This window comes from Serinus canaria, chromosome 2 (assembly GCF_022539315.1).
Source record: "Serinus canaria isolate serCan28SL12 chromosome 2, serCan2020, whole genome shotgun sequence".
Lineage (NCBI taxonomy): Eukaryota > Metazoa > Chordata > Aves > Passeriformes > Fringillidae > Serinus > Serinus canaria.
This window is the reverse complement of record NC_066315.1, coordinates 96,297,493-96,322,999: the sequence shown is the minus strand read 5'-3', so window position 1 is coordinate 96,322,999 and position 25,507 is coordinate 96,297,493. Positions and strand designations below refer to the sequence as shown.

The following is a 25,507-nucleotide window of genomic DNA, read 5'->3' as shown; positions in this document are numbered from 1 at the left end:
TCTTTTAAGATTTGTAAACTGTGCATTCCCTAAATTCTCCCTTCTTCTAATGAATATGCAAAGAAGCTAGCAAAATCCACCGAAAAAAACTAATGATTATGAAAGTAGTAATAAATACTTCTGTAGATATATACTAGTTTGGGGCAGGCACAAAAAAAAAAAAGGTAAGAAAATTTATTGTATTTTTTTAAATCCAAAAGTTTCAGCAATTTCATTATGTATTTATTACATTATATAATATGTTGTCTATATGTTATTATGTATCTAAATTTTACTGTGGTTTCATTTGTTGTTTTTTTTAATTGAAGCTTTAGGAAACAAAGGAATTACTACAACCCAGAAATTAAATTAACAACTGACAGCAACAGTTTAATATTTAGTTACTTTTGCTCTACTGGGCCTCATAAAAGTTTGTGGGTGGCAATATCTTTGTATTTTGGATAAGGCTTATTAAAATTAAATTGCTGGAAGTAGATCAAATAAACAAGAAAGGCTCAACCTTGATGAAGCTTTGGCAGCAGCCCTGCTGCATCTGTGTAGTGTTGTTGTGGGGCTCGATGGTACTACAGCAGACACTGATAATGAAGGGAACTGGGAGTCCTTCATTGTCCTTTTCCTCCTCTCATATCCGTGCTCCACTACAACAGCTCTCCACAAGCTTCTAAAAAACGGCAAATAAATGTCCCGAAAATCATGGAAAAGTTGAAAACAGCTGGAAAACTGGAACAAAACATGCAAAAGCTTCTATTCAGTTGAAATGAGACATAACTGAATCATACTGCCAAGACTACTCTTCAGTGTTTTGTTAGCAGCATTGGCCTTCTGCATTTCAAATGCAGGTGTTAGCACTAATTGCTGTAACATAAACATTTTTTTACAAATTGATATCACAATATAAAAGCAATTGCTTTATTACTTCAAACAACTTATTCTTCTCTTAAAGTAGCAGGATTTTTAAGTTTGTTTATTTGTCTGAATTTTATTTGTTTGGTTGCTCTGGTTTATGTAACCAAGATGAAAAAAAAAAAAAGGAATATAAGTGGCTAGTCTCTACAGATTGTCCACATCAGCATTTTCTCAGCACTGGGGTAGGGAAGCAATTTCTGAGAAACTGTTTTTCTTCTAAGCCAAATAAGCAATAAATAATCAAAATATAAATAATGGAAAAGAATGCAACAAGATTTACTAGCTGAGTCATACCACTACGAGGTAGGCTGTATGGTACAGTAATAAAGATAGTGTTACACTTTCAAGAATAATATAACAATATACTACCTGGAAATCTTCTGGAATGCAAACGGCAAAATTAAGTCCCCATATAAAAAATATTTGATTTTTCTCTTGCAAAAAATTAAATATAAAGGTCACAGAGGTTTTGATATTTTTTTTCCTTAGGAATGCAAAGTATAAGGCAAGTTTTGCCTAGTATGAAATTCCACAGTTAGGGAAAGAAGGTAAGTAATTTGTGATTTTAGTTCTAGACAAACAACTTCCTCTTACTATATATTTAAAATATATATTGATTCAATCTGAAGGTAGAAAGCTTTTGTCTGTTTTCTTTAGACTCAAACATTTTAAGAGCACTATGATTATTTAATGAGTCTTCCTTTGCAAGAAAATCCTAGCCAAATAGGTATGTCTGTTTAGGCTGTACTCAAAAAGTATTAAATAAAAGATATTTGAATAGCTATTTCTTGTTGATAAAGCACATTTCTAAAACATGAGCAGCATCATTAACTCACTGTTAGAGGAGTAAAAACCCCAACTGTTGAAGGTTATTCATATGATATAATTAATTAAAAGCTAAATTATTGTCTGTCTTTGTCTTTTTTAGGAGTGAAATTAGATGATGAATCAAAACATGAATTTAGACTCCATTCAGAAACAAATGGAAGAGATAGAGATTTTTGGGAGCCAACCAGCACAACCTGATGAATTAGATAGATGTTGGCAACCAGGTGACCATCTGTTTCATTCAAATTGTCCATCTCAAAGTTTCTACCCAAATTCACCTCATTATGCACATATGCATACAAGTTTCAGCAGTGATTGGGAAATTTTTGAAGCAGTAAAAATTCAGGAACTGGAGGAAGTCAAAGCCAGAGCTGCCCAAATGGAGAAGACCATGCGCTGGTGGTCAGATTGCACCGCTAATTGGAGGGAGAAATGGAGCAAAGTGAGAGGAGAAAGAAATAAAGCACGAGAAGAAGCAAGACAATTGAGAATCAAATTAGACAGTGTCATAAAAGAGCTAAGTGTGCTTAAAAAAATAAATCAGGATTTAGTAAGTGAGAAGGAAAACTTAGAAAATGGAACTGCTTGGAAAACAGAATGCCATTGCGCAGAAACATCCTATATTCAAAAAGACCAAAGCCTGTCAATGTTTCTGGAACCAGAACCTCCAAAAGACCTAAGCAAAATCATCAAAATTCCTGGTGCAGAAGACACAAAGAAGGTAAAGAATGGGAAATATTTTTTGTGCTTCACGAAGAAGTGACAAAGAATGGACGTATATGTAGAAATCGGCTTTTTCAAGAATTTTGACCAAAATGCTGCCTGATCCATTCACTAGCAAAACCCTTGGGCCCCCTGACACCCCCCATCTAAATATTTCTAATCCAAAAAAATACAGAAAAAAATTCATACCTTTGCACTATGGCTAGACATTTAAGGAACAGAGGCAGACTGTTTTTTCATATTGTTTTGATTCTCTCTCATGTTTTACAGTAACAGGTTACCTCTCTCATCTGAATTAATCATGTTTTGTATACTTACATTCTTTCTCCCCTCCAAAAAAGCATATTAGGTTCTTGGCTTCTAAAGAACCTAAAGTCTAAAATTATTTAATTCTCTCTGAACTTCAAAAATGTGGGAAGAGGTAGGCAATTCTTTTGCAAATGTGCAAGACTTTTTATTTGATAAGGAGAGAAATTAAACCATTATATAGAATATAAAAATCAAGTATCAGTACTGTTTAAACAGCTCCTAGCTCTACATGAAAGATCCAGTTACATTCACCAAAAATTGGAGCCTTTGTTCATGTTTAACTACCTTTAATTCTGTGCCTTGGAATGCACTGTATAGTCTTCACAGACAGCACCATGTAAAAACTTTACTTCTTTTCTGATAGATGGCAGGCTTTGTAGATACAGGTAATTTTTTCACACATTGCAGGAAAATGTTTTTTTTCCCTGCATTGTTGAAAGTAGGAAAGTTTTACTTTGATTCAAGGGAAATTGCCAAGATCTTAGATCTGTGTGTATTCTGTTTGGAAATTTTACTCTATAATGCATATTAATGATATAATATTCCTGTGAAATCTGAAAAAAACCCCAAAAATGGTAATTTTAGTAGCAAGAATAAATTTTGCCAAAAAGCATGCCTTTCATATTTTCAGGCAGACAAATGTGCCTGAAGGAAATGCCACAAAATATACTTTAACTATTTTTCCTTAGTATAAAATTTTTCCTACTTAAAAAATGAAACTTTATATGTGAATAGGAAACATTTTTATTTTTTCAGTGGTTTCTAGTGGTTTCTATTTTCTGATGTAAATTTTGAGTATCCTTCTAAAAACTCAGAGTGATATGAAAGAGGATTGTCAGTAAAATGCTAAAATGAGATTAGCTTTTAAACAAAATTCCTCAGCTATGGTACAGCAAATACATTTCTAAGGGAAACTAGTATATAAGAGACACTCAGTCTTCCTCAGAATTGTGTATTTTACTTTTAACTTTTTTCTGATTTTGATATTAGTTTTTCTTATGTTTTGTATGCAAAATATGTATCTTCAAAATAGGTATCTATATACTTTGTTCCTTATGAAAAACTTGTATCAGCCTGCTTTGATACACTTTACATAAAAAGTTTGTAAAGTGTAATGTAAAGTTAATGTAAAGTCAATGTAAGTTTTCTCAATACATTTGTATGGATTAATTGCATTGCTGGTTTTATTAGTTCCAAGATTCTGTCTTCACCAGAGTTATAGCCAACAAAAGAGAAATTGAATATATTTCCTTAGTAAAGACACATTTGAAATAATTTGGATATGAAGCTTGTCATAACAGAAGCTGTGAGATGTCACAAAATTACAGTTATTCAAATATACTGACATTTTTGCACCTTCTACCCATATACAGTCCAACTGTCTAAGATGTTACCTATTTCCTTTTTTTCTCCTGTGTTCCTTAAATGTCTAGAAGAGCTTTGGTAGGCCCTGCTGGAGCTATGTTTGACTTTTTCCTTCACTTATGCTTTTCTCAGGTGTCACATTTTTGTTTCCTCAGGATGTAAACAAAGACCAAAGCAATGACAATAAAAAAATCACCCCAAAGCCTCCCGATTTCTTCCCCAATGGACTTCCCAGCATCTATTTGGAGGAACCCAAAATAACTTTGGGCACTACAGCTAAGACAACAGAGAATGATTTAATACATGTATCAGTCTTAAATTTGCATTTGGCTGAGATGAGGAAAATCCTACAGAAGGAAAGAGAGTAAGTGCAAAATATATCCTACTTTTGAAATTCTCATAGAAGGATTGAAGACAGTTTCTAAAATAGATATAGTGACGTTTGCATTAGAGCTCATATGTTCTAAACTTTATTCATTGCTATTTGCAAGGCTTTAATAAGAATTTAGAGAAACAGTTCAGCAAAGTGTGATTATTGTTTTCTTTGGCTTGTCTGTCATTTAAATAACAGGTTTTGCATACAAATATGTAATTTGGTATCAATGCAGTGATGTCTAAGGTATGTTATACCCAGTTATTGGAGTGCTTTGTTCATAATAACTAATTTTCATATACTCTACCAGAAGACTTTGAAAGAGTCCAACTGCAGAGTGACAAAGGCTGGTTTTGAATTCAAAATATATGAATCAGCTGCAAAATGCTGTTAACCTCTTCACTTGTAGCAAAGTCTGTGTTAAAAGCCTGTAACAAAGAAGGAGTTAAGATTTATTGTACACTTATGTAGCCTATCAAATTTGCCTGACATAAATACTAAATGTATGTTTTGGTGGCCTAAAAGTATGTTTTATGTATAAATGGTAAAAATTGAGAAAGGCTTTTCAAGGAAACATGCAGCATGTGATGGATGATGATGTAGTAGCAGACTTCAGGCTGTAATTACAGGTGACAGTAATATCACAATCAGCCGAAGTTAATGAGAAAATTAAAAGGAAGAAAATTCCCTGTCTCTTGCCAACATATTCAACACTTTCAGTTCAGAGAGTCTCCAATGGTAAACTGTTCTGAAGAATTTCCTTCTTGTCAGTTTATTTCACATTTCCTGCCTGTCAGATTACTTCATAACTGTCATGTACATAGCACAAGTCTAAAGTTAAAAAATCCTTTCAATTCTTAACTGATATTTAATGTGCTTTGTTGTACGAATTAGATAGTTGTAGAAAGCATACAAGAATTCTCTAGTTGAATAATATAGCAGAAGATGGCCGTGCTTACTCTCCTTGAAAGGTATTTCATTTTCCTGTGCAAGCAAATATATGTGTGAGTTAGGAGACTGATGCCTCACATACCCATTTTCCTGGGGTTGAAATATTTAGGGGCCTAGGTACTTCATCAGCAATCAAGTACACATACATATATAATAACTTTCATTTAGAAAATGGAAAAATTTTCAACTCTACTTTTAGTCACTTCTCAGGAAAAACTTTAAGAGGTTTTAAGAGGTTATGGTTTGTCTGTTCGCATGCATCTCTAACCAATTTTTAGCTGTACTTCACAGAGACAGATTTTTCATTTATTCATTTTTTTCATGTATTTATTTTTTTCTTTTTTTTATTCATGAATAATTTCATTTTCATTTATTTTATACTGTGGAAAAAGACAATAAACTTACTGGCACAGAATAAGAACTGGGGCATGTCTATAACATGCAACATGTGGTAATGCCAACCTCAGGCAGCAAAAATGCTCGCTGAGCAGTGATTTCCACATAGCAGCAGGGATTGGTATAACAACATTTCCTGCATGCAGAGATGTTATGTAAGCAGAATATATGCAACTTCTAAGTATGATGCCACTATATTTGGCAATGCAGATAGTAAATAGCTAGGAATAATGTTACTAGGATAAGTATTATAATAGTCACCAGTCTCTTGAGACAGCTGATGAATCTCTGTTGAGCAGGCTGTCACCTGCTATCTAAGAAAGGGTTAGTCTTCACCACTTTGTAGAATTGGCTGATTTTGCCGTATTTCCAACTTCAGATTTCCAGTTTTCTCTCTTAGGTTTTATTCTTGCTCATGTCAGTATTTTTACTCCTGTATTCTGGAGTTGCTAGTAATGACTATCTCAACAATCTCACCCCGTTTGCATTTTTACTCCCCTTATCTTGTGTGGCTCTAGCTTAAGTATTTTCTCACAGCTTCTTTCTCACAACTTAGCAATTTTCTCAGTGAACTCGAGCCAAGAACACACAGCTGTGTTGCATCAAAAGCAAACAGATAATAGACAGCTTGAACCCCAAGGCCAGAGGTTACTTTAGCAGTCAGTATGATCTTACTCATACAGCAGAGGACTTCTCAGCAGTTTCCTGGTTTACATGCAGCACCCTGAACTCTGACTGCATTTTTCTAGAGTCAAGTTAGCTTATGCAAATCCAGTGTTTGAGTTTCCCCCTAACTAAGTTACCTAACTAGTCACCTTCTTGGTTTCCTATCTCTCTCCATAAGATATTTTGTTTTTTCACCCTGAGAAGACTTCTGCTTTTTGCATTCTGCTTAGAGCTATCATCAGTAATGTTGGCATAACCTTATGTACACAGATCAGGCTTTGCAAAGGACAAAAAGAAAGAAGGTCTAAAAGAAATAATAGAAGTAAAGAGATGAAAATTTACCTTCTGACATTCAAAAAATATCTTGGCTTGGGTTTACAGTGTAAAATTATGTACCAACATCTTCTACTAGGTACTAAAGGCTCACACCAATTACACGTTTGAGGTCCATTAGCATGAATGGAAATTACAAACCTTATGAGTGAGTCAACATTTTGCATGATCAATTGCTTAAAATAGCTATCTTTTGTCATCTTTTGGATGTGTTCTCATCTAACTGTCTTCTAGCTTTAAAATACTAATTTGTTCTGTTTTGAACTTAAAAGTGTTTAATTCCTCTAAAACTAAAACCCCACAAACTAGTCGACTTCTAGTTGATAATATCAAAGAGTTACTTCTTAAGATTGGCTGGGTAACACAGACAATGGATACAAAAGGCTCTGACTGAGCAACAAAAAATCCTTTTATTTCCTGCAAGGATCACTGAACACTAGCACCGGTTTCCCAGGAGGGTCGCTGAGTCTGCATCCTTGGAGACATTCAAAAGGTATCTGGACATGGTCCTGAGCAATCAGTTCTAGGCAACCCTGCTTGAGCAGGGGTTTGCACCAGATGGCCTCCTTGGAGTCACTCTCAACCTCAACTATTTTCTGTAATTCTGTGATTTAATTAGATAATGAGTTAAAATATCTTGTTACAACATCCATGAAAAATGCTCTGAACTTGATTCTAGTAAGTTGCTTCTGATGTCTGCTATATTCTTTCTTCCACTCTTTGATTTCTTTATTTAAATAGTAAACTTCGTGTAATCAAGATAATTTCTTTCAGATAGTGGTATCAGAGGGAGCTGATCTCACTTAAGTACTGTAATACAAAACAAGACTAGTGTCTTCTAAATAAGCAAAACATACTGTACCTTCCTCTTCTGCTTTTCATAACAGACCAATTTCTGAGGACTTTCACTGCATTCAGTGCAGTCAATGGACGATTAATCAAATTATTAGAATGCCATTTTTCATGCTTTCACTTTCTACTGTATTAAATGTCTCACTTAGAATTCTCTTGTTACTCCAATGAAGTCATGATATTATTCCAATGGAATATCCCATTACTTTGAAAGCAAAATGGTTGAGTTGAAGTGCATGAAATACATATTGCTCTATTTGGCTTTGTGAATAATGGTGTTTATTTTATTATTGTAATGTTATGGCATTTCTAGGTCTTTGCTAAGATACGCTGTGCCATATATTAAATCGAGGAAGAAAATGGAGATCCCTGATTCAAGGGCATTAAGTTTAGGTATAAAAGAAGAGAGAAGAAGATATTTCACCATGGTGAAATAACATTAAAGTAGATGACATTGCTTCCAGGACCTGAGTCAGCCCAGTCAGTGGCAACTCTTGTTATCTCTCTGCAAGCCTGCAGTCTGCTGCATAGAAATGCCCCAGACAAATTCCATCAATACACTTTGCTTTAATATATGAATATTTTAAAAAAATTCTCAAAATATAGAACCAATAACATCTTTGTTAAAAAGGTTGAAAAGTTCTGTTGGCCTCCATTCGAGGACAGCTGTGGCACACAACAGTTTCTTTAATTGCCAAGTATTAGAATTTTCTTTTCAACTATTTCATATTTTTCTCATTGTACAGGCATAGTACTTCTACATTAAATAATACATTTTCCTTAAATTCTTCTGGCATTTTCTTCCAAGAGCAATTATTTTTTGAAACATGGAATATACATCTTTTAATAATGTTTTTTAACATTTAAAATCAATCATCTTTGGTTACTGGTCTTTATAGTGCATATTTCCCCCTGTATACATGTGTTTAATCTGCTGTTTGCACTAAACACAAGTGATGTAATATGTTTTCTCTGAGGATCTTCACTAATGTGAAGAAACTTGTGATAAATTAGGTGGCCTGAACCACTAACTGAAGTTAAATTTTCTTCAGTTTATCCCAAAATTTTATTTCATTTAAAGTTTCAGTTCTGAGCTACTGGATTTCTGTTTTCTCTTTAAATAGTATTTTTGATTAATCTTTTGGACTAATGATGCAATGATAATAAAAACAAATGGAGCATAACTCAAGCTATGAGAAGGAAATTCAAAGTAATTTTTGTTCTGTCAGCTTCAAAATTGTACAATGCTAAATTTTAAAATTTTTTTTTTAGAATGAATGTATTTCTGGAGAAAGAGATGGAAAAGATGGAAAATGAATTATTTCTTTGGAAATGGAAGTATGAAGAACTGAGACAATCCAAGCTGGAAAGCCTGAAACAGGTATGTTAGAAGTATATTGTTATCACATGGAGTAAGAAAGAAAATTAAGACTTTTGATTTCCTGTGTTGTAGATAAGAGTAAAATTGCATCCAGGGTTTATGAATGTGATAAATGCACCCTTTATCAATGATTATTCTGTGTAACCAGGTAGGAGGGACCTGGTGAGGGTGTGTGGATGCTGCCATGGCAGCACTGATGCTCGGGAGCTGTGAGAGTGGCACTGGGATGGCTCCACAGGCTTCCAGGCAGGCACCAGCCAGAGGAGGCAGGTTCTGGTGCCCCATTCCCACATGTGGTGAGGCTGGTGGTCCTGATGTACAGCAATGTGTGATCAGGGTCCAGTGGGGATTGTGTTCAGGGAGAAAGGGCTCATGTGGGGTAAGGGGGTGTTCAGGAAAGCCTTCCCACCCTTCCTGTGAGGCTGGAGAAAGAGAGCAGTAGAGGTGCAGAAATTGCCTGAAAAAATGTGTTGTCCCCATCTACCTGGACAAGGAAGTAAGGCTGGGCAGGATCAGAGAAGGCAAAGAGGAGATTAACAGGATCTTCACAGGGACCCAGAGATAAAAAAGTCTGAACCACAAGGGAGGGGCAGCCAGAGGCTGTGAGTTTCACAGTGAATAGAGTCCCACAGTAGGAGGGCTGAAAAAGTATGTTCCCCAGCAATTGGGGGATGGCTCTTTTTCCAGATCTGCAATTCAAAGGGTTCAAACAGCTGGTAGTGAAGTAAGAGAAGAAAGCGATAACTTGTGAGGCATCAGAGCCAGCTTTAGCACACACCATGCATTAACATCAGGAGGAAGCAGCAAGTGGCAGTAGTAGGAGGCTTGCTCCTGTGAGGACAGAAACCCCTGTGTTCCCCACTTGCTTTTTTGAGGGTTTTGTGGCTTGCTGTGGGCTAGGATCCAGAAAATTGCAGAGAGATTGCTAAGGTCTGTCCAGTCCTTAGATTGTTATGCTACTATTCATCCCCATGGGCACAGCTAAGGGCATCTTGGGAATGATCACATCGCTCTGGGATTGAGGTCATGGGGACCTGAACTAGGAAAGGAAGCAATGAGAGATTACAGAGCACCGTGAAATAAAGAAGAGGTGGTCAGGTGGAAAAGTCAGGGCATAGGTTGATAGGAGCATGAAAGACTTCAGGAATGATAAAACAATGTGAAGGGACACCTGCCTCAAATGTTGGTAAAGAAATGTACACATCCTAGGAAATAAGCAGGGAGAATTAGAGCTGTGTGTGGTTACAGAACTACAATATTGTTGGAACAATTCAATTACTGTGCCAAGTCCATGCAGCTGTGGAGTACTGTGAAGGACTTCTACAAACACTGGCAAGGAAGGGCTGAGGGGATGGAAGCTGCCCTCAGATCTAAAAGCAGCTCAGTTTCTTTGAGGTCTCCAGAAGGATGGGGGATAATCAGACTTGTGAATTTAGGATCAGAGGAAAGGCCAGTGAGGGTGTCATTGTTGTACGAGTTTGTTACAGACCACCTAATGAGGAAACAAAAAAAGTGTTTAAGAACTCAGATCTCAGAGTTGTAAATCCCAGTTCTTGTGGGTGATTAGAGCTGCTAGAATGTAAGAATAGCTGCTGCAGTCCCAGAGATTTCAGTGGGGTTTCAGGAATGAATTCTTGCTGAAGGCCAACACGTGGTGATGAATAGCTGGATCTGCTGCTGACTGATATGAAGGAAACTAGCTGGGTATGTGATGATGAATAATTTCCTCATCTCTGATAGCTTTGAAATAACAGTGTTGCTCACCCTGAAAGAAGAAAGGCAAGAGGCAGAGTACAGACCCTGAGCCTAAGGAGAGCAAGATATTGGCTTAATCAGAAAACTGCTGGGAAGGCTCCCATGGGAGGCAGCTCTGATAGGTAAAAAAAAGAGTCAACCAAACCTATCAGGCCTTGGAGTACAACCAAGTTTTGTCCTAATACTCAGGAGAATGGGTAGATGTGCCAGGAGACCGATTTAGCTCAGCGTCCTTTTACAAAGACCAGCCTTGAAGGGGTAATTTAAGAACATTGCCTGGTTGTGTGAATTGGTGTTAGGAAATACATGTTCATTTCAATCTGTGTTCATGACTAGAAGAATAACAAATATTTGTGTTGCAGTTTACGGGTTTTAGCTTTCAGGACAATGGATAGAGGACCTCTTTGATCCAACAAAACTCAAAATGTGTATTTATATAACTAAACACAGATAGTGAATTTAAAATGTCTTATGAATTTAACATCTCAGATTTGGAATAATGGAGATAATTTGATTAGTTTTCTTTTGTGTTCTGGGAAGAATTGCAAGCAGTCTATTAAATCTCAAGTTCTAGTTAATAGGTGATGCATATGCAATGCAGCAGCAAACTAATATCTATCTTTCATATTTGAGTTTCTTCAGATTTTAGTTCTTTATTTTCTGCTTGCTCATTAAGTAAGATTTTAGCTTGTTATATTTGTGCAAAACAGAGGAAGTCCAGGTTTAGTTAATAGTTTTGCTTAAGAAATTTAATCTTCATAAAATGCTTTATGGCACTGTCATCAGGAGCAGAAGAACAGGAAGTAAAAATTTTCTGAGAATTCATTGGAGGCAGATAATATTTATGCATTTGCTTTTCTACATAAATGTGTTGCTGCTTTTATCTTGGGAACATGCTCAGTTGCTTTAATTGCTAACAGGCGGGAGGAGGCGATATTTTCAACATTCTTTTCAGATTCTGACTTTTTTGACAAAAATCTCATTTTTAAATTGCAGAAAAACACTGATCTGGATGAATCTGATTAATTTGAATGAAATTATTTATATCAGTGGAGGGGTTTTGTGTAAGTAGAACCTCTACTGAAATAAACCAAACCTTGTGTGTTGACAGCACAGATGTGAATATTGCTCACTATATATGACTGTTGAGAAATGGATGCTGGAACAACAGACAAGAGTTTTGACAGTGAAAAATTTTAAAGTGAAATAATGGAAAGTGCTGACATCTACTAGGCTAAGCATGGAATCTGATTCTAATATAAATTTCCAATATTAAATCACAAAGGAATTTCTAGATTAAAAGCAGATCAATCATTACATCTGGATTATTTTCATGTCCTTGACTAAATTTATCTGTTATTTCCTTTGGTAGATTGCCTAACAGTCCCACTGTGAATGTGAAAAAAAAGTGCTTGGTTTGCAAGTGACAGTGCCACTGCAAATTAAACCATTTTTAGGAATGGATAGGTCTTTCAGCCTTTTGGAAGTTGGAGAGATTTTGGGGAATGTGAGGAACTTCTCAGCTGCCAAGACTTGATTATTAGTGCTCCCAGTACCTAATCACTTTCTTTAGTTACTTTCATTAAAAGACAAGTATTTACTCAGCTTGGAATAAATTAATAAGGAAAGCCTTGGTGATCTTGATGATCATTGTTTTAACATATTATCTGTTCAGCATCAATTTGGAAGTTGTAAATGAATTTTCAACATATTGAGTTAAATTAAAAAAGTAGTAAATTGGACGATTTATGATCATAGTAACCATGAGAATTATAGGCAGCTTTGTGTGACACTAGCATTGATATTGACTTGTTTGGGGTTGAAAATTAGACCATTTTAACAAGTACAACAGAAAGTTGCATTTGGTGTTGTAACTGATAATTTATTTTTTTGTTCTAAGAATTCTGCTCACCCATTAAAAGGTGTAAAACACTTTGTTATTTTAAAAACAGGAAAGAAATTACTCAGTATAAATTTACACTAATTGATCTATTTTCATGAGTATCTACAGAAAGGCAAAAATTGTTTGTAAGGCTGCTGAGTAAATAAAGAGTATTGACATTAGATATACTTGGGTTTAAAGTAAACTTTGTTGGAAAGTGGAGGAATCTTTAAGTTCTCTGAAGAACATGAAAATTTTTACATCTATAATTTTGTTTGTTGAATGTACCCAGGAATCAAATATCCAATTTTTTCAGTTACAGTTAAGTTTACAACTCAATTAACCATCAGTCTGAGAAACACAAATTATTAGTTTGGTCTTTGGACTCTGGAAAACAAAGCAAATCCTTGGTGTGCTGCTGTGATGTTTGTAAACAGAGAACTGGAGTGAGCAAGCCTGTTGAAGTTTTAGGTTATGAATGATCATTTTATCTTATGTACAATAAAATATTCTTGTTTATACTTTTTGCAAATCTTCCTCAAAATTTTATATCCATCCTTATAAATCCTGAAGGATGTGCTTTTCTGGTCATTTAAGAGTTAAATAAGATGGAATATTTACAAAACTATCTTGAAAAAAGTGGAAAAATGCATATACTACTATAGTCCACTGGTGTGCACTGTAGACTTACAAATGCCACTATAGGCAGTGCAAGTCTGTGTTGTTTAAAAGAATTTTCAGTCAGCTGAAGTGCAGAATATACTCTTCCTCTGCATTATTTAGTGCTTTGGTAGTTAAAGAGGGAAATTCATATTCCAGTTTGTGGGATATGAGGCAAAAAGTACACTAATTGGTAGCTAAATCTTTTTGGAACGTCAGAGATAAAAAAGTATATCTAGATAAAAAGGAACACAAGCTAAATGAGCATTTTGTATTTGGCAGAGACATTTCTGTTCTTCCTCCTTTTGTTTTCATTTACAGTTGAAAGTAAGTCACTAGCTATTGATTTTGCCATAGAGCCAAAAAAACCCATCTTTAAACATTTTTTAAAACAAATGTTTTCTCTTCTCTCTCTCAGTATTTATATGTTTTACACTATATTACAGCAATCTATGTATTGTTACTTAGGAGCATTACTTTCTTTAAGAGATGGTGACTGGTTTCCTACCTGTTGCTCCCAGGTGAAGGAAGCTCCACTGATGTGAGTGAAGCTTCTGGATAAATCAAGACTTCTCCTATCACTGTAAACATTTAAATGCTCTTTAAAATGGAGTGGCCTATTTGGAGGCTCAGGTTGTCAACAGGTAGATCTTGTTAAAGACTCTGGAGGATTTCTACCTTCTCCAGAAGTCTTTATTCTGAAGTTATCTTATAGTGTGAAGGTGCTACACGGCTCTTTACCTGAGATTGCTTCTGTCATTCACTTAGTACAGATATGAAACAGAAAAGTGATACTCCTATAATCTTACAGCAAATTTAGATACATATAGTAAGATCATCCATTCTGTCACATGCTCTTCACCTGACTCAAAAAATGCCTTCTGACTGCTCCCTGAATCCTGCAGAAAGCATAATTATCAGACATAAACCTGAATGGCTGTAATGGCTCCTGTGAATTCCTCAGTTTAATTTCTTACCTAAAATGCCCAGAAATATTGAGTACTTTGCTTGGCCATCAAAGCAACAAAATTCTGTGGAAAAAAAAAAATAATTATAGTGCTTTTATAGAGAATAGGCAGTAGTCTATTTTAGTGTGCTAAAGGAGGTTTTATAAAGTTTGGTATCAGAAGCCTCAAGGCTGAGATTTAAAATATCATTAGGCAATTTTCTGTAAACAACATCTGAATTATTTGAGAATGCAAATGACTTTATAGAATGGAATCTTGGTGCAGTTATTTTGCTGTAATAAAATCTCATTATGTTTAGACTAGGTCTAGAATTTTGAGTGTTCCTGTGTACATTACAATAACTGACAAGTAGTCAGAGAGGAAAGAATTTGGTACTGTTGCTTCAGCAGCAATTCTTGGAAAGAGTTAACTATTCCTTTCACTCTTTTCATATATCAGGTCCCGGTTCATATTTACTTTTATCTCTGGAAACGACGTACCTAATGTTCTTAGTGTCCAGCATAATTTGTCATGCTGCATAAAATTAAGGTTCCATTAGATATTTATTTCCCCACAAATCTAATTTGGAAAGTGCAGGATAAGCCTACAGTTTCATTGACTTTTTTGCTCATACTTTCTTCTGACAAGATATTTAAACTCTATTGAATCATACTTGCCAATATTTTCTCTGTCTTCATTACACAATTTGCATTGAAAGCACCCAGCAAGACAAGGATTATTTATTGGTCATTTTTTATTTATGGACAAGTGAGAGATGAAAAGTTATTTCTATGAGAAAGCATGTTCAGAAGAAACATGTGTGTGCATGCTAAAACGTATTTCTGCACACAGATTTTCTGTGAAAGGAACATCATGCCTAAATGGCACCATTTGAGGAGGTTTGTTTAGCCTGTTCTGCCACTGGCAGGAAGTATAACTTGGTGGTGAAATGAAAAAGATGAGGGAGGAACAAATACACACACTCATAGATGTGTGTGTATGTGTGTATTTGTGTACATGAAGAAATCTTAGTCCTAGGGATTAGTCAAGGCGCTCCTTCCCAGGGCAGGGGGGCTGGATCTAGATGGTCTTCAAGATTCCTTCCAAATCAGGTCATTGTATGATTCTATGATTGCATCTTTAATTAAAAGAATTTTTCAAAGTTCAGATTGAAAGGCCCAAAATTATGACAAAGTTGCTTTTTAGTAATGTATTAATATGGTCAGTTCACCATATGGCTCTCTATATCAGGAATTAATTCTTTGCAGAGTATAGTTTAAACAAAAAGGGCTTTTTAATATCTAATTTTTAACATATGTTTAGCTGTCCTGAATTTTCCTTTTGCTATTATATTTTGGCATTCATTTAGTCTTTGAAGTAAATATTTCTGCTAGTGGACTTACTTGTCATTCATCCACATAAAATCAACTTGGGCTGAATTTACTTGAAAACAGTAACAAACCACTGAAGAATTAAATGTAATGACAGGTAGAATGTTGAAAATTGATGAAATTAAAGGTATTTAATTAAAGATATAAGCATTTTGCTCTTAGTGATTCATTTCTTTCTTTTTCTACCCTTACCTGGATAAGGATAGCAATGTGCCACTTAAAAATTGACAATCTAATTTGGGAGGAGGCTTGACTGGAAAAACAGCCTTAGATAATTTTCATCCATTTTGAAACAAAGCTTTCACATTGGTGAAATACTGCATGTTTCTTCCAGTAAAAGCATGAGTGATACCTTGAAGTCAATGAGAAATCTGCTGGTGTCAATGAACCTTTGATCAGTTCCTAAACTGTGTAGTAACAGGTGATTAGGAATTGTCACAAAAGATTCTTCAGGGGCATTTGAAACTTCAGAGCATCAAGATGATGTTCTTCTGTGGGTATGGCTCAGATAAAACAGAAGACAGGTAAACTGTAAGCAGTAGAGTCATTGCTACAAGTGCTTTCCAGCAGACCCCTGCTCTACAGAAACTGTTTTATGTAATTGCTTATCTAGATCAAACAACTAAAACTGTATATTTCAGGTTCTTATTCTGAAAGAAGAGCTATATGGAGAAATGTCCGTTGCTATATTTATCTGAACTGTAAGCAGCACAACACTTTTGAATTTCCTTGAACAAGTCATCTCTATTTCTTGAATCTGGATGAACTTACAGATCAGAAGAGAAAACAAGCTTGAATATTGGTTTAATCTAACCTTTTTAGCATAGGTTGCTAATGTTTAAGGAAAAACCTCACTGCATGAGAGTGAGAACATAGCAACTTTTGGAATCTGGGGTATTTTAGCACAATTTATCTCTGCTTTAAGTAACATCGGTATCATATCTGGTACTCATCAAGGAACCTTGATGCCATTTTGTTTTTCTTGAATATTTCACATGATGACAAATCAGACTTGCAAATTTTAATTAAATATGTTGGAATGGATGCTTTTCCTACAGGAAAGTAATGATTGCAAATTCTAGTGTGATTTCACACTATTTAGTATTCCAGTAATCTGACATGTATTTATTTGTAGAGGTCTACAGTTACAGAAAACATCCAATTCCCAGCATCCCTTGACCATTAATCTGAAAAGTCAACACTCCTTATCTGTAAGATAAGTGAACTAAGTTAAATGTAGAGGTTTTGACTGCTGCTATTTTGATGTATTTTCGTTATGATTCATTAGCAGTTACATTAAAAAATGTACTGTAAGTTTAGTTAGTATCTTGTTTTCCAGTCCATCAATTAGCATTCTTATTTTATCTTTAATATTATTAATTTGATAGTTTTTTATTATCAATTAAAATTGGGTTGAACAGTGCTCTGATCTGCAACATGTAATATCCATACAGTTTATGAACTTCTTGAGACTGAGCACAATTTGAACTTGCTTTGAATGTTTCCTAATCGTGCTGCCCATTATTGATTGATATGTTTCCTTACAGTTCTTTATTTAGCTATATGTTTTTCTGCATTCAACAATAAAAAGTGAGGATGGAAAGTTGGCTAAGAAATTGGTTGTAAGGAAAAGAGATATTGACCTTCTGTACAGCAAATAAGACTTCACAAACAAACAAATAAACAAATAAATATATTACCCATTGCACTATTTACTCTTTTATCCCAGATGATTTTCTAAATGTTTGCATTCATCTTCTTATGACCAGTCCCTGTATTTTTTGAGGAAGGGTTGTCATCTTCCTTTTACAGTACTTATTAAAATGGCTTATTGTGTATTCTAGTTCCTAAATTAATTGCTAATAATACCTACATAAACACACAGCAGTAGATAACTATTTGAAGTAACAGAAGGCAAGCTTTTATAGTCTGGACTGCAATTAAATTTCTAGGCTGTTTACTTGTAAAAATACCAAATATAAAAATTATTTTCTGTAAATGATATATAAATTTTTATTGCTTGGAAAGTTAAGAGTGAAAATTAAATTGGTCTGGTCATTTCTTTCCATGGAAGAGGAGCTCATTTTTGCTTCCATTAAGGTCTGTACTCACAGGCATACAAATCTATTTTTTATCTTGTTATTAAAAAGAGGTTTTGCACTAGTCAGTCTCAGGTCTCCCAGGGCTTAGTCTGTGTTCCTTATTTTGGGAAGAAGCTTGTTGTATTAGGCTTGACTAGGAAAAACAACCAAAAATCCACATACATACGTGGTCCCCTCCCCCTGATAAGGACACTAGTAACAGAAGTAAGCTGAATGCAGATCATAAAGACTCTTAAACCAGGAAACTTCAGTCTGGCAACAATACTTGGATAAAACAGGAAGTAAACAGAGTTTAATAAGAAATTTCAGGTGTTATTAAAAAAAAAAAAAAAAGGATTCTCAGCAGCGGCCTATTCCACCTTCTTTTAAAATATAAACCAAAATGTCTGGAATTAAACTTTTCAGCACAGAGTGAGGAGTCCTTCCCCCCTTCTCTCCCTCTCATGAAGCTAAGATGTCAGTGAGGAAAATTAATGGCTAAAAGTTCTTGCTTTGCTTCATATTGTTTTGGGCTTAAGAATGACCAAAATCGTCTGACCTTTGAGATTTCAAATTACATTAGGAAAAATATTAATGCAATCCTATGCCAAAAAAAATCTTTGCCACTTACTTAGAATGTTTAATGTAGTTTGTTTATTCTATTACCACTGCCACCCTTTCTGTGTTAATAATCAAATCACCTATAAGAAAAGCAGGCTACTGCTTGTAGAGTAAACAAATCTAGCCCTTCATTGTAAATATCAAAAGCTCAAATTTTACCTTGTTTGTTAGTGAAACATAAATATTAAAATGTGGTTTTATCCTTTCACTTTTTATTTATTTTTAATTGACTTGAGCTACAGTTATTAGATCAGTTGATTATTAGTTAATATGGCACTTTTTGCTTATTTATTCCCTGGATTAAAAATTTGACCTCACCATGCATAGTAGCAAAAGGAAATAGTCATTTGTTCATACATTGGAATTCTCACTCTCCATATGAGTGATGGCTTGTCAGGCTTTGGGAGTTTTGCTTGGCGTGTGTCCTTTATAAGTTTCAAGCAGTATTCTCCATGGGATTAGCTGAAATGTGAATTATTTCCTTGAATGAGATTAGAGAACATTTTAAATTCACCTAAACCACTGTATAATGTTTGTATAGAGTAATCTTGGTTAGAACTCTAGTTACTATGTTCATTTCTAGTCAAAAAAGGAAAAGGAGTTTGATAATTTAGTTGTGTTAGTCCCAACTCAAATATAATTTCCATTTAGAAATATAGCAAACAGCATCTTGTACATGCCATTTCTATGGAAGGTCATGATTATCTAAGCACCGATATTTTGCTAAACAGAACAAGAAGAAGAAGATAATTTGAAGAGCCTGCAGTAGAAGATATGCTGCTAAAAGATGACCAGTGCATTCAAATGAGCTTTAGATTCAGTCTCTGTTTCTAATTATAGGAAGTACAGGAACTACTTGAATCTGACTGTTTTTTTCATTATTAAAAAAACAGCCTTCAAGTCAAAGGCTACTTAAAGGATGCCTAACATAAAAGTTATGAGTAAATAGTAATTAAATTATGTTGGAACCAATGCTTCGACTTTTGTTTCTGCAGTCAGGAATTACTTTAAAAATCACTCTCGTCAGATTTGTACAGGGAAGAGTGAAAAGTGTTTGACTTATAGGCAATTTCCAGAAACTGAAGAAACTTTTGGAAGTGGTTAGTATGAAGTAGGCAAGCAAGGAACCCAAATAAAAACTGATACTGGGTAGTCTGAAAGACCATAGTGAAAGAGGACATTTAGTAAATTTGTAGAGTCAAATTACTGAAGTAAGCTAGTGAAGCATCTTTTTGGTGCAGCTGAGTAAGTTACATTTGATGTAGATGTTGGTACATTTTATACTGTGAGCATTACCTTTGAAATACAGCAAGCTACAGAAGTAGGAGGGGAATATAGCTGAACAGAGGCTAAAATGAGAAATACAGAGCAGAAATTGTAAGTGATGGCTGTGAGTGATTCTGACAGAATTTCTGGAGGTGAGGTTCTTTGCTCCAGACAGAGACAAAAGTTTCTCTTAGGGCTGAGTAAAAGAGAATGCTTAGAGGTGCTGTGGGAATGGGACTAGAATTGGGGTGCCTAAGGCAGCCAAGTGCTCTGTACTGAGGGTCTTTGTGGTGTGAGGTAGAGGTGAGGGTCTTAGTCCCAGACAGAGTTGGAAAATAAAGTACCTCCACTGTTGCCCATATTATAATACAGGTATAAGGTCTGCATGAAATTATCTATGACTTGGGTATATAGAAAATAAGAGAATGTGAGTATTTGTTTCTATACAACAGTAAAGGTTTTAAAGGAAGAATGATTTGATGGGAAATGTATTATTGGTAATTAAATTGTAATTAATTTTCTTTGGTGAATAAATAGCTCTCACCACATTCATCTTATAGGGGAAGAGAGGAGAATTTCAGGGAAATTCTGGAAAATTTCCAGTATCTTGATAGATAGGATATTTGTAACTCAGAGATAATTTTAAACCAGATATAGACAAAAATAACCCAAAAAAAAAAAACAAAAAAAACCCCCACCAAAACCAAAAAACAAAAATGGCACTTATAAAGGCAAAGTTATTATGGAAAATTTTTCAAAATTTTAGAGGAGCAGATTATAGATCTCCTATCTTTTTTCCTAGTTTTGAATTCCAGGTTTTCATTTTTCTTGCAGGGGCATGGTTTTTCTGTCTAAGATGCAGCAAACAAGATTCAGTTGTTGAAGGGGTGGTTACTTCAATGGCTCCTTATGCAGCAGCAGCAGATACCCACAAGTGTCTGAGAGGGCTCCCATGAGCTCCTCAATGATGTCTGAGAGGACGCCTGGAAAGCCAGGATGAGACTTAAACCAGAGCACTTTCAACTTCAACCTGGAGAATGTACTCACAGGGATTTTATCTAGGCTACTTAGAAAGTCAGTCAATATCAATATAATTGACAAAATTGAGGAATGCTTCTTACTCAAATATTTTATTTTGAGGTAGGCAAATATATGACCTTTTTGATCTTTTACACAATATGAGTTCTTCCCAACCAAAAATGGTGGTAAAATATTGACATATTTATATTAGCAAATATGAGACAAAGCTGCATCAATAATAAACACTGAGATGAGGCTTATACTCTGTTTTAATTTGAAAGGTAGGTGAAGATGTTGATGTTTAGTTTTTATTATTTTTACTGCTTTCACGAATTAAATTTGCATATAGAAGGTGCATTACTTTTCATCAAGTACATCAAGTGTACATTTTCCAGTGAAAAATGAAGGGATTTTTTTTTTCTGTCTGAAACACACTTTACTCATAGCAAAACTAACAGGTATTTGTATGGACTGGTGTGATAGGGTATATGTATGGAGGTTTGCATTTTGAACTACAAATTGTTTAATTCGGCTCTGCAAGATAATAAAGTACATGGTTCATCTTTCATGTGCATTAGTGATTTGGCTGATTAGGACACGTGGATATGTTTAATATATTGCCTGGCTTTAATAAAAAAAACAGCATTTTTTTATTTGCTGGATGAAAGTCCCTTGGTTTCCAAGACAGCCTACAAATGGTTTAACATTTGGTTTAAAATCAGTAGAGCACTGAGAATAGAACAGCTCAAAATGTATCAAAAAAAATATCACACTCTTTTTTGCTTTTAAATACTCATGCAAACATTCATGCTTTTCTGGGAAGCCTACAAGAATGTCTACTTGACAAAATTGTCCTTACATCTTATAAATATCACATCCTTTATTTTTAGCATGTGTTTTTATCTTCATTATAACAGTCCATTCTAGTTTTAATTTTTTTTCCTATGTAATTTTCAAAATTGTTTTTGATGCATGAAAATGCTGACTAAATAAGCAGCACTGTACAGCTTGGTATACACTGATTGTTTGGACATTGCTCTAGTCTCAGTCTTGCTATGAACTGGGATTACAATGAGGAAGGTTAACATTCCCTGCTTGAGCAGGGATGTTGGCCCAGATGGCCCACTCTGGTCTTTGTTACCTTATCCATTCTGTGATACTGAAAGAAACTTCCAGTGTTTGTTTTGTCATCTTGTTTAGTTTCTCCACTTGAAAAATGTAAGTATTTCTTGTTGTCAATGAGATCAAAATGCAAAAACCCTTCATAATTTTAAAGTAGAAATGAGTACCTGATGTGTTGGTATACTCTTTCCTGGTCTCGAAAGCTTAGATAGGTAAAGGTAGTTCCTTGGAAGTATTCAATTATTTACAAATAATTGGTGAAAGTAGAACTTTAGATAGATATATAATTTTCTATGATAGACTTTGATAGAAAATTTATTTTCTTTGAAAGAATAGTAGATTTTCTCGAACAGGAGGTTCAGAAAACATTTTAATGTAATGCATAGCTCATTTGAAATCGAACTCACAAGAAACTGATGAAAGCAGTGCCAGATTCAGATGGAAAGAAAGATCTGTAAGATCAAAGGTAATTTTTATTCACCTGACCAGGTTCCTATTCTTGAGCTTATTTATGCTTCTCTTCATATATTATTTCTGATTGTTGTAAAGTTTCATGCTCGAATCTTTTTATTTATCTATGGGCAACTTCTATTCCTGCATAAATCACTTCTTCTAAACTAGTCATACACACAGAAGAGTTTTCTCTCTGTGCAGACAAGGGGAGAGGAAAAAAATACTGGTAAATCAGCAACTTTCCATTTAATGTCAGCATAGTGCAATGATATCAGCTTGCAGCGGACTTAAGCATTTGAGTTGAACCAGGAGGAAGAAATATTTAATTACTAAATATGCTGCTGCTAGGCATTGCTATGAATATAAGCAGTCATTAAAAAGTTCCATTTCTTGCAGGGCTTGGTGTCTCAAGATATTGTGAGGGACAATAAAATTTATCAAGCTTTCAGTATAGTGGCTGATGGACTAAATGGTGTTCTTGGCAAACTTGCATACTATAGGGAAAAAAAGAGTAAATTTTTTTTACTGTATTGAAGCATTTGTCAAATAAAATGGTAGCTAACATTTGTCTTCCCTTTCCTGTGGAAGGAGGGCTATGCATTCTGGTAGTCTTTGATTGTACCTTTTAGGTGAAAAAAGAAGAGAATTCTAGAAAATGTCAGACATATTGGAAATAATCATTGCAAAACTGCCCAGTGTCACACATGCTAAGTAATTTAGTGAATTTTTGCTTGCCAGCAAACATCACACCTGCATACAGCAGGTAGCAGGAAACTTGATGAGTTTTCTTTAAGATCTTAGGAGCTTTGGCAATTTACCTCATGTTCTTACAGACTTCTAGCTGTAGAAATCTCAAAAAAAAAAAAATTTGAAAACCAAAAAAAGCCAGACTCCCTCCCCTATAGCCCCCCAAAATAGGGGTTACTTTGCAAGTACCAAAGATTCTTGGAATTGTTTTCTATCCAGTTGCACATGATTGTCTGGCTTTGTGAAATCCATCTTCCTCTTACACCTTTCTCAAAGAGAGGTGAGCAGTGAAGTAGAACCATGCTATATCTTCCAAGTTCTGTAGATACAGCTGAACTAAAACTGGAAGTGAATTATGAGAACCAGATTCATCAACATAAATATTTTTTTCTCTCATGTATCTCTTTGAAGATGCTTCTGGCTGTATGAGTTTATTTCCTGATCCTACAACACAGAAGTTTTTTCTCCCAATTGTGCGCAGAGACTCTCTTTAAGCATTTGATGCCATTACTTTTAAACCACTGATAAAATGTCTTCAGACCCTGTACAACTATCTTACAAATTTTAATGATGTTTCACGATGAATTCAGTGAAGGAATGTGATGCTTTTGCTTGATGTTTGCTTGATCTTTAAGCAGAGCTTGCTTTCAACTCATTTGATCCAGTCTACCTAGATGCCATATTTAAGGAAGTTGCATGTTTGCCATTCCTTCCAGCAGCTGAAGCAGATTCCACACTTTGGAAGTTGATGACATCTCATAATTTACCACGGTGAAAGGGCAGATTCTCTGTCTTTGCCTTTCTTATCGATGTGCAATAATTTGAAAGATGGTTGGTAAAACTGCACAATTTTTGAGTTCTTGGCTCTGAAAAGACTGTTGGAGATGACATTTTTTGAGAGACAGTATTCGTGTCTGAGATACAGAAAAGAAAAATTTGCTTCTTGTGCGGAGTTTTCTGAGTAACTATGGGGAAGAAATCAAATTCACTTGTGATTTTATGAAGATTTATGGTTATTTAATAGGTTTTCTTTATTAGGATGGTGTCATGGTCCTTAATTCATAATCAACATGTGGCTTTTTAAATTTCCAGTGTAATATACCTCTTTCTTAAATTCTGTAGAATAATTTGTAGCATAGATGAATGGAAATTACCTCAATGCACAATACAGTGAGAACATCGAGAAAATATCCTGAAAATATGTGTTCATTTATCTTGCTTTGCACCATGAAAAAATCCTTGCATTGTCATTTTAAGGACAAAAAAGCATATTGATTTTAAATTTTAATTTTTGATCTGCACAAACTGTTGTGCAGATGTTTTACATTTGTACTTGAGTGAGGCTGCCCGAGGTCACTATTTTAAACAGGAATTCTTCCCTCTCTGGGTCACAAGTCTGTAGGCCTCACTCAGCTTACCTGTAGGCTCTGAGTATAAAGACAGCATTAGAAGCTGATGATTTGCTGTGGTTGTGTAAGATTCAGACTGGAAATTTTAAAAAAACCAAAAAAACTACACTATTCTCAATCAAATCGCTTTTATTTGAGATATGTAGATAATCTTTCACAGAACAGACTTTTGGTAAAGAAAATGACAGTTTTGAAGTGGAAAAATGTTAAAGGGAGAATTTCTGGTTGGATTGGCAGTTTTTTTATTTCTGACATCATTGTCAAGTCAGATCAGATCAAAGCTACAGGGTTTTTTTAACATAATGCTTGTGTTCTTTCCAACTCTGTTTTAAAAACTTCTTTTAAAACGCTGAAGATCATAGTTCTCTAAATACACTTTTTGACCCTTTCCAAGTTTTATAGAAAGCTGACAAATCTTTGCACTAAAAAAAAAAGAAAAGCTGAAGGGTGCATGGGAATTTCTTCTGTTTACTGTCTGAAATCATGTTGACTGCTAGATTTCATCTTCTTCAGCATTCTTTTTGCGTTCGTTGCACCTTAATTGTTGCTCTTCATCCTACTCTATCTTTCCTTAACTAAGGGGAAGGAGAAAAATTTTGTTTTAATAAAACTTTTAGAACTTCAACCACTGTTATATTGCCTAAAACTAAATAAGAGTATTAAGATTTTCCTGCTAATGAACTGTACAAGGTGGAGTTCCTTTTTCAGTGTCTCTTTTTTTCAGGGTTCTGCCTTTCATAAAATGGTGTAGGTTAGCTCTAAGATGTAATTATCCAGTTTCAAAAGGTCAGTACACTGTACTTCATTTCCACCATTCACCTTTGCAATTATCCACTTCATTGACACTACCTTGACCTCATTCTATGCTTCCACCATTATTCCGGTCTTCCTATTAAAAAGTAAAATTCAGTGTAATTCTGCACAGATATTTTATAGAGAGAAAATATTCACATTTTAAGGGAAAATTAAAGATGTCAAGGTTTTTTCACATGTTGCAAATTTTTTGCTTAAGCTTTCACTTTTCTTTATAAATCAGAATTTGGAGTTTCACACAAGAGCATTGTATAGAA

At 34.8% G+C, this 25,507-nt stretch overlaps 1 protein-coding gene across 4 annotated transcripts in view; it reads left to right on the top strand.

Moving 5' to 3' along the window:
- Positions 1–25,507, top strand: part of CCDC102B (coiled-coil domain containing 102B) — a 140,739-nt gene that overhangs the window by 13,018 nt on the left and 102,214 nt on the right. For all 4 annotated transcript variants that reach the window (XM_030234764.2, XM_030234760.2, XM_030234746.2 and 1 more), the window contains exons 2-4: positions 1,835–2,455; positions 4,287–4,495; positions 8,975–9,083. In XM_030234764.2, the coding sequence (XP_030090624.1) occupies positions 1,847–2,455; positions 4,287–4,495; positions 8,975–9,083 (927 nt within the window). In that variant the 5' untranslated portion in view covers positions 1,835–1,846. The remainder of the gene's footprint in view (positions 1–1,834; positions 2,456–4,286; positions 4,496–8,974; positions 9,084–25,507) is intronic.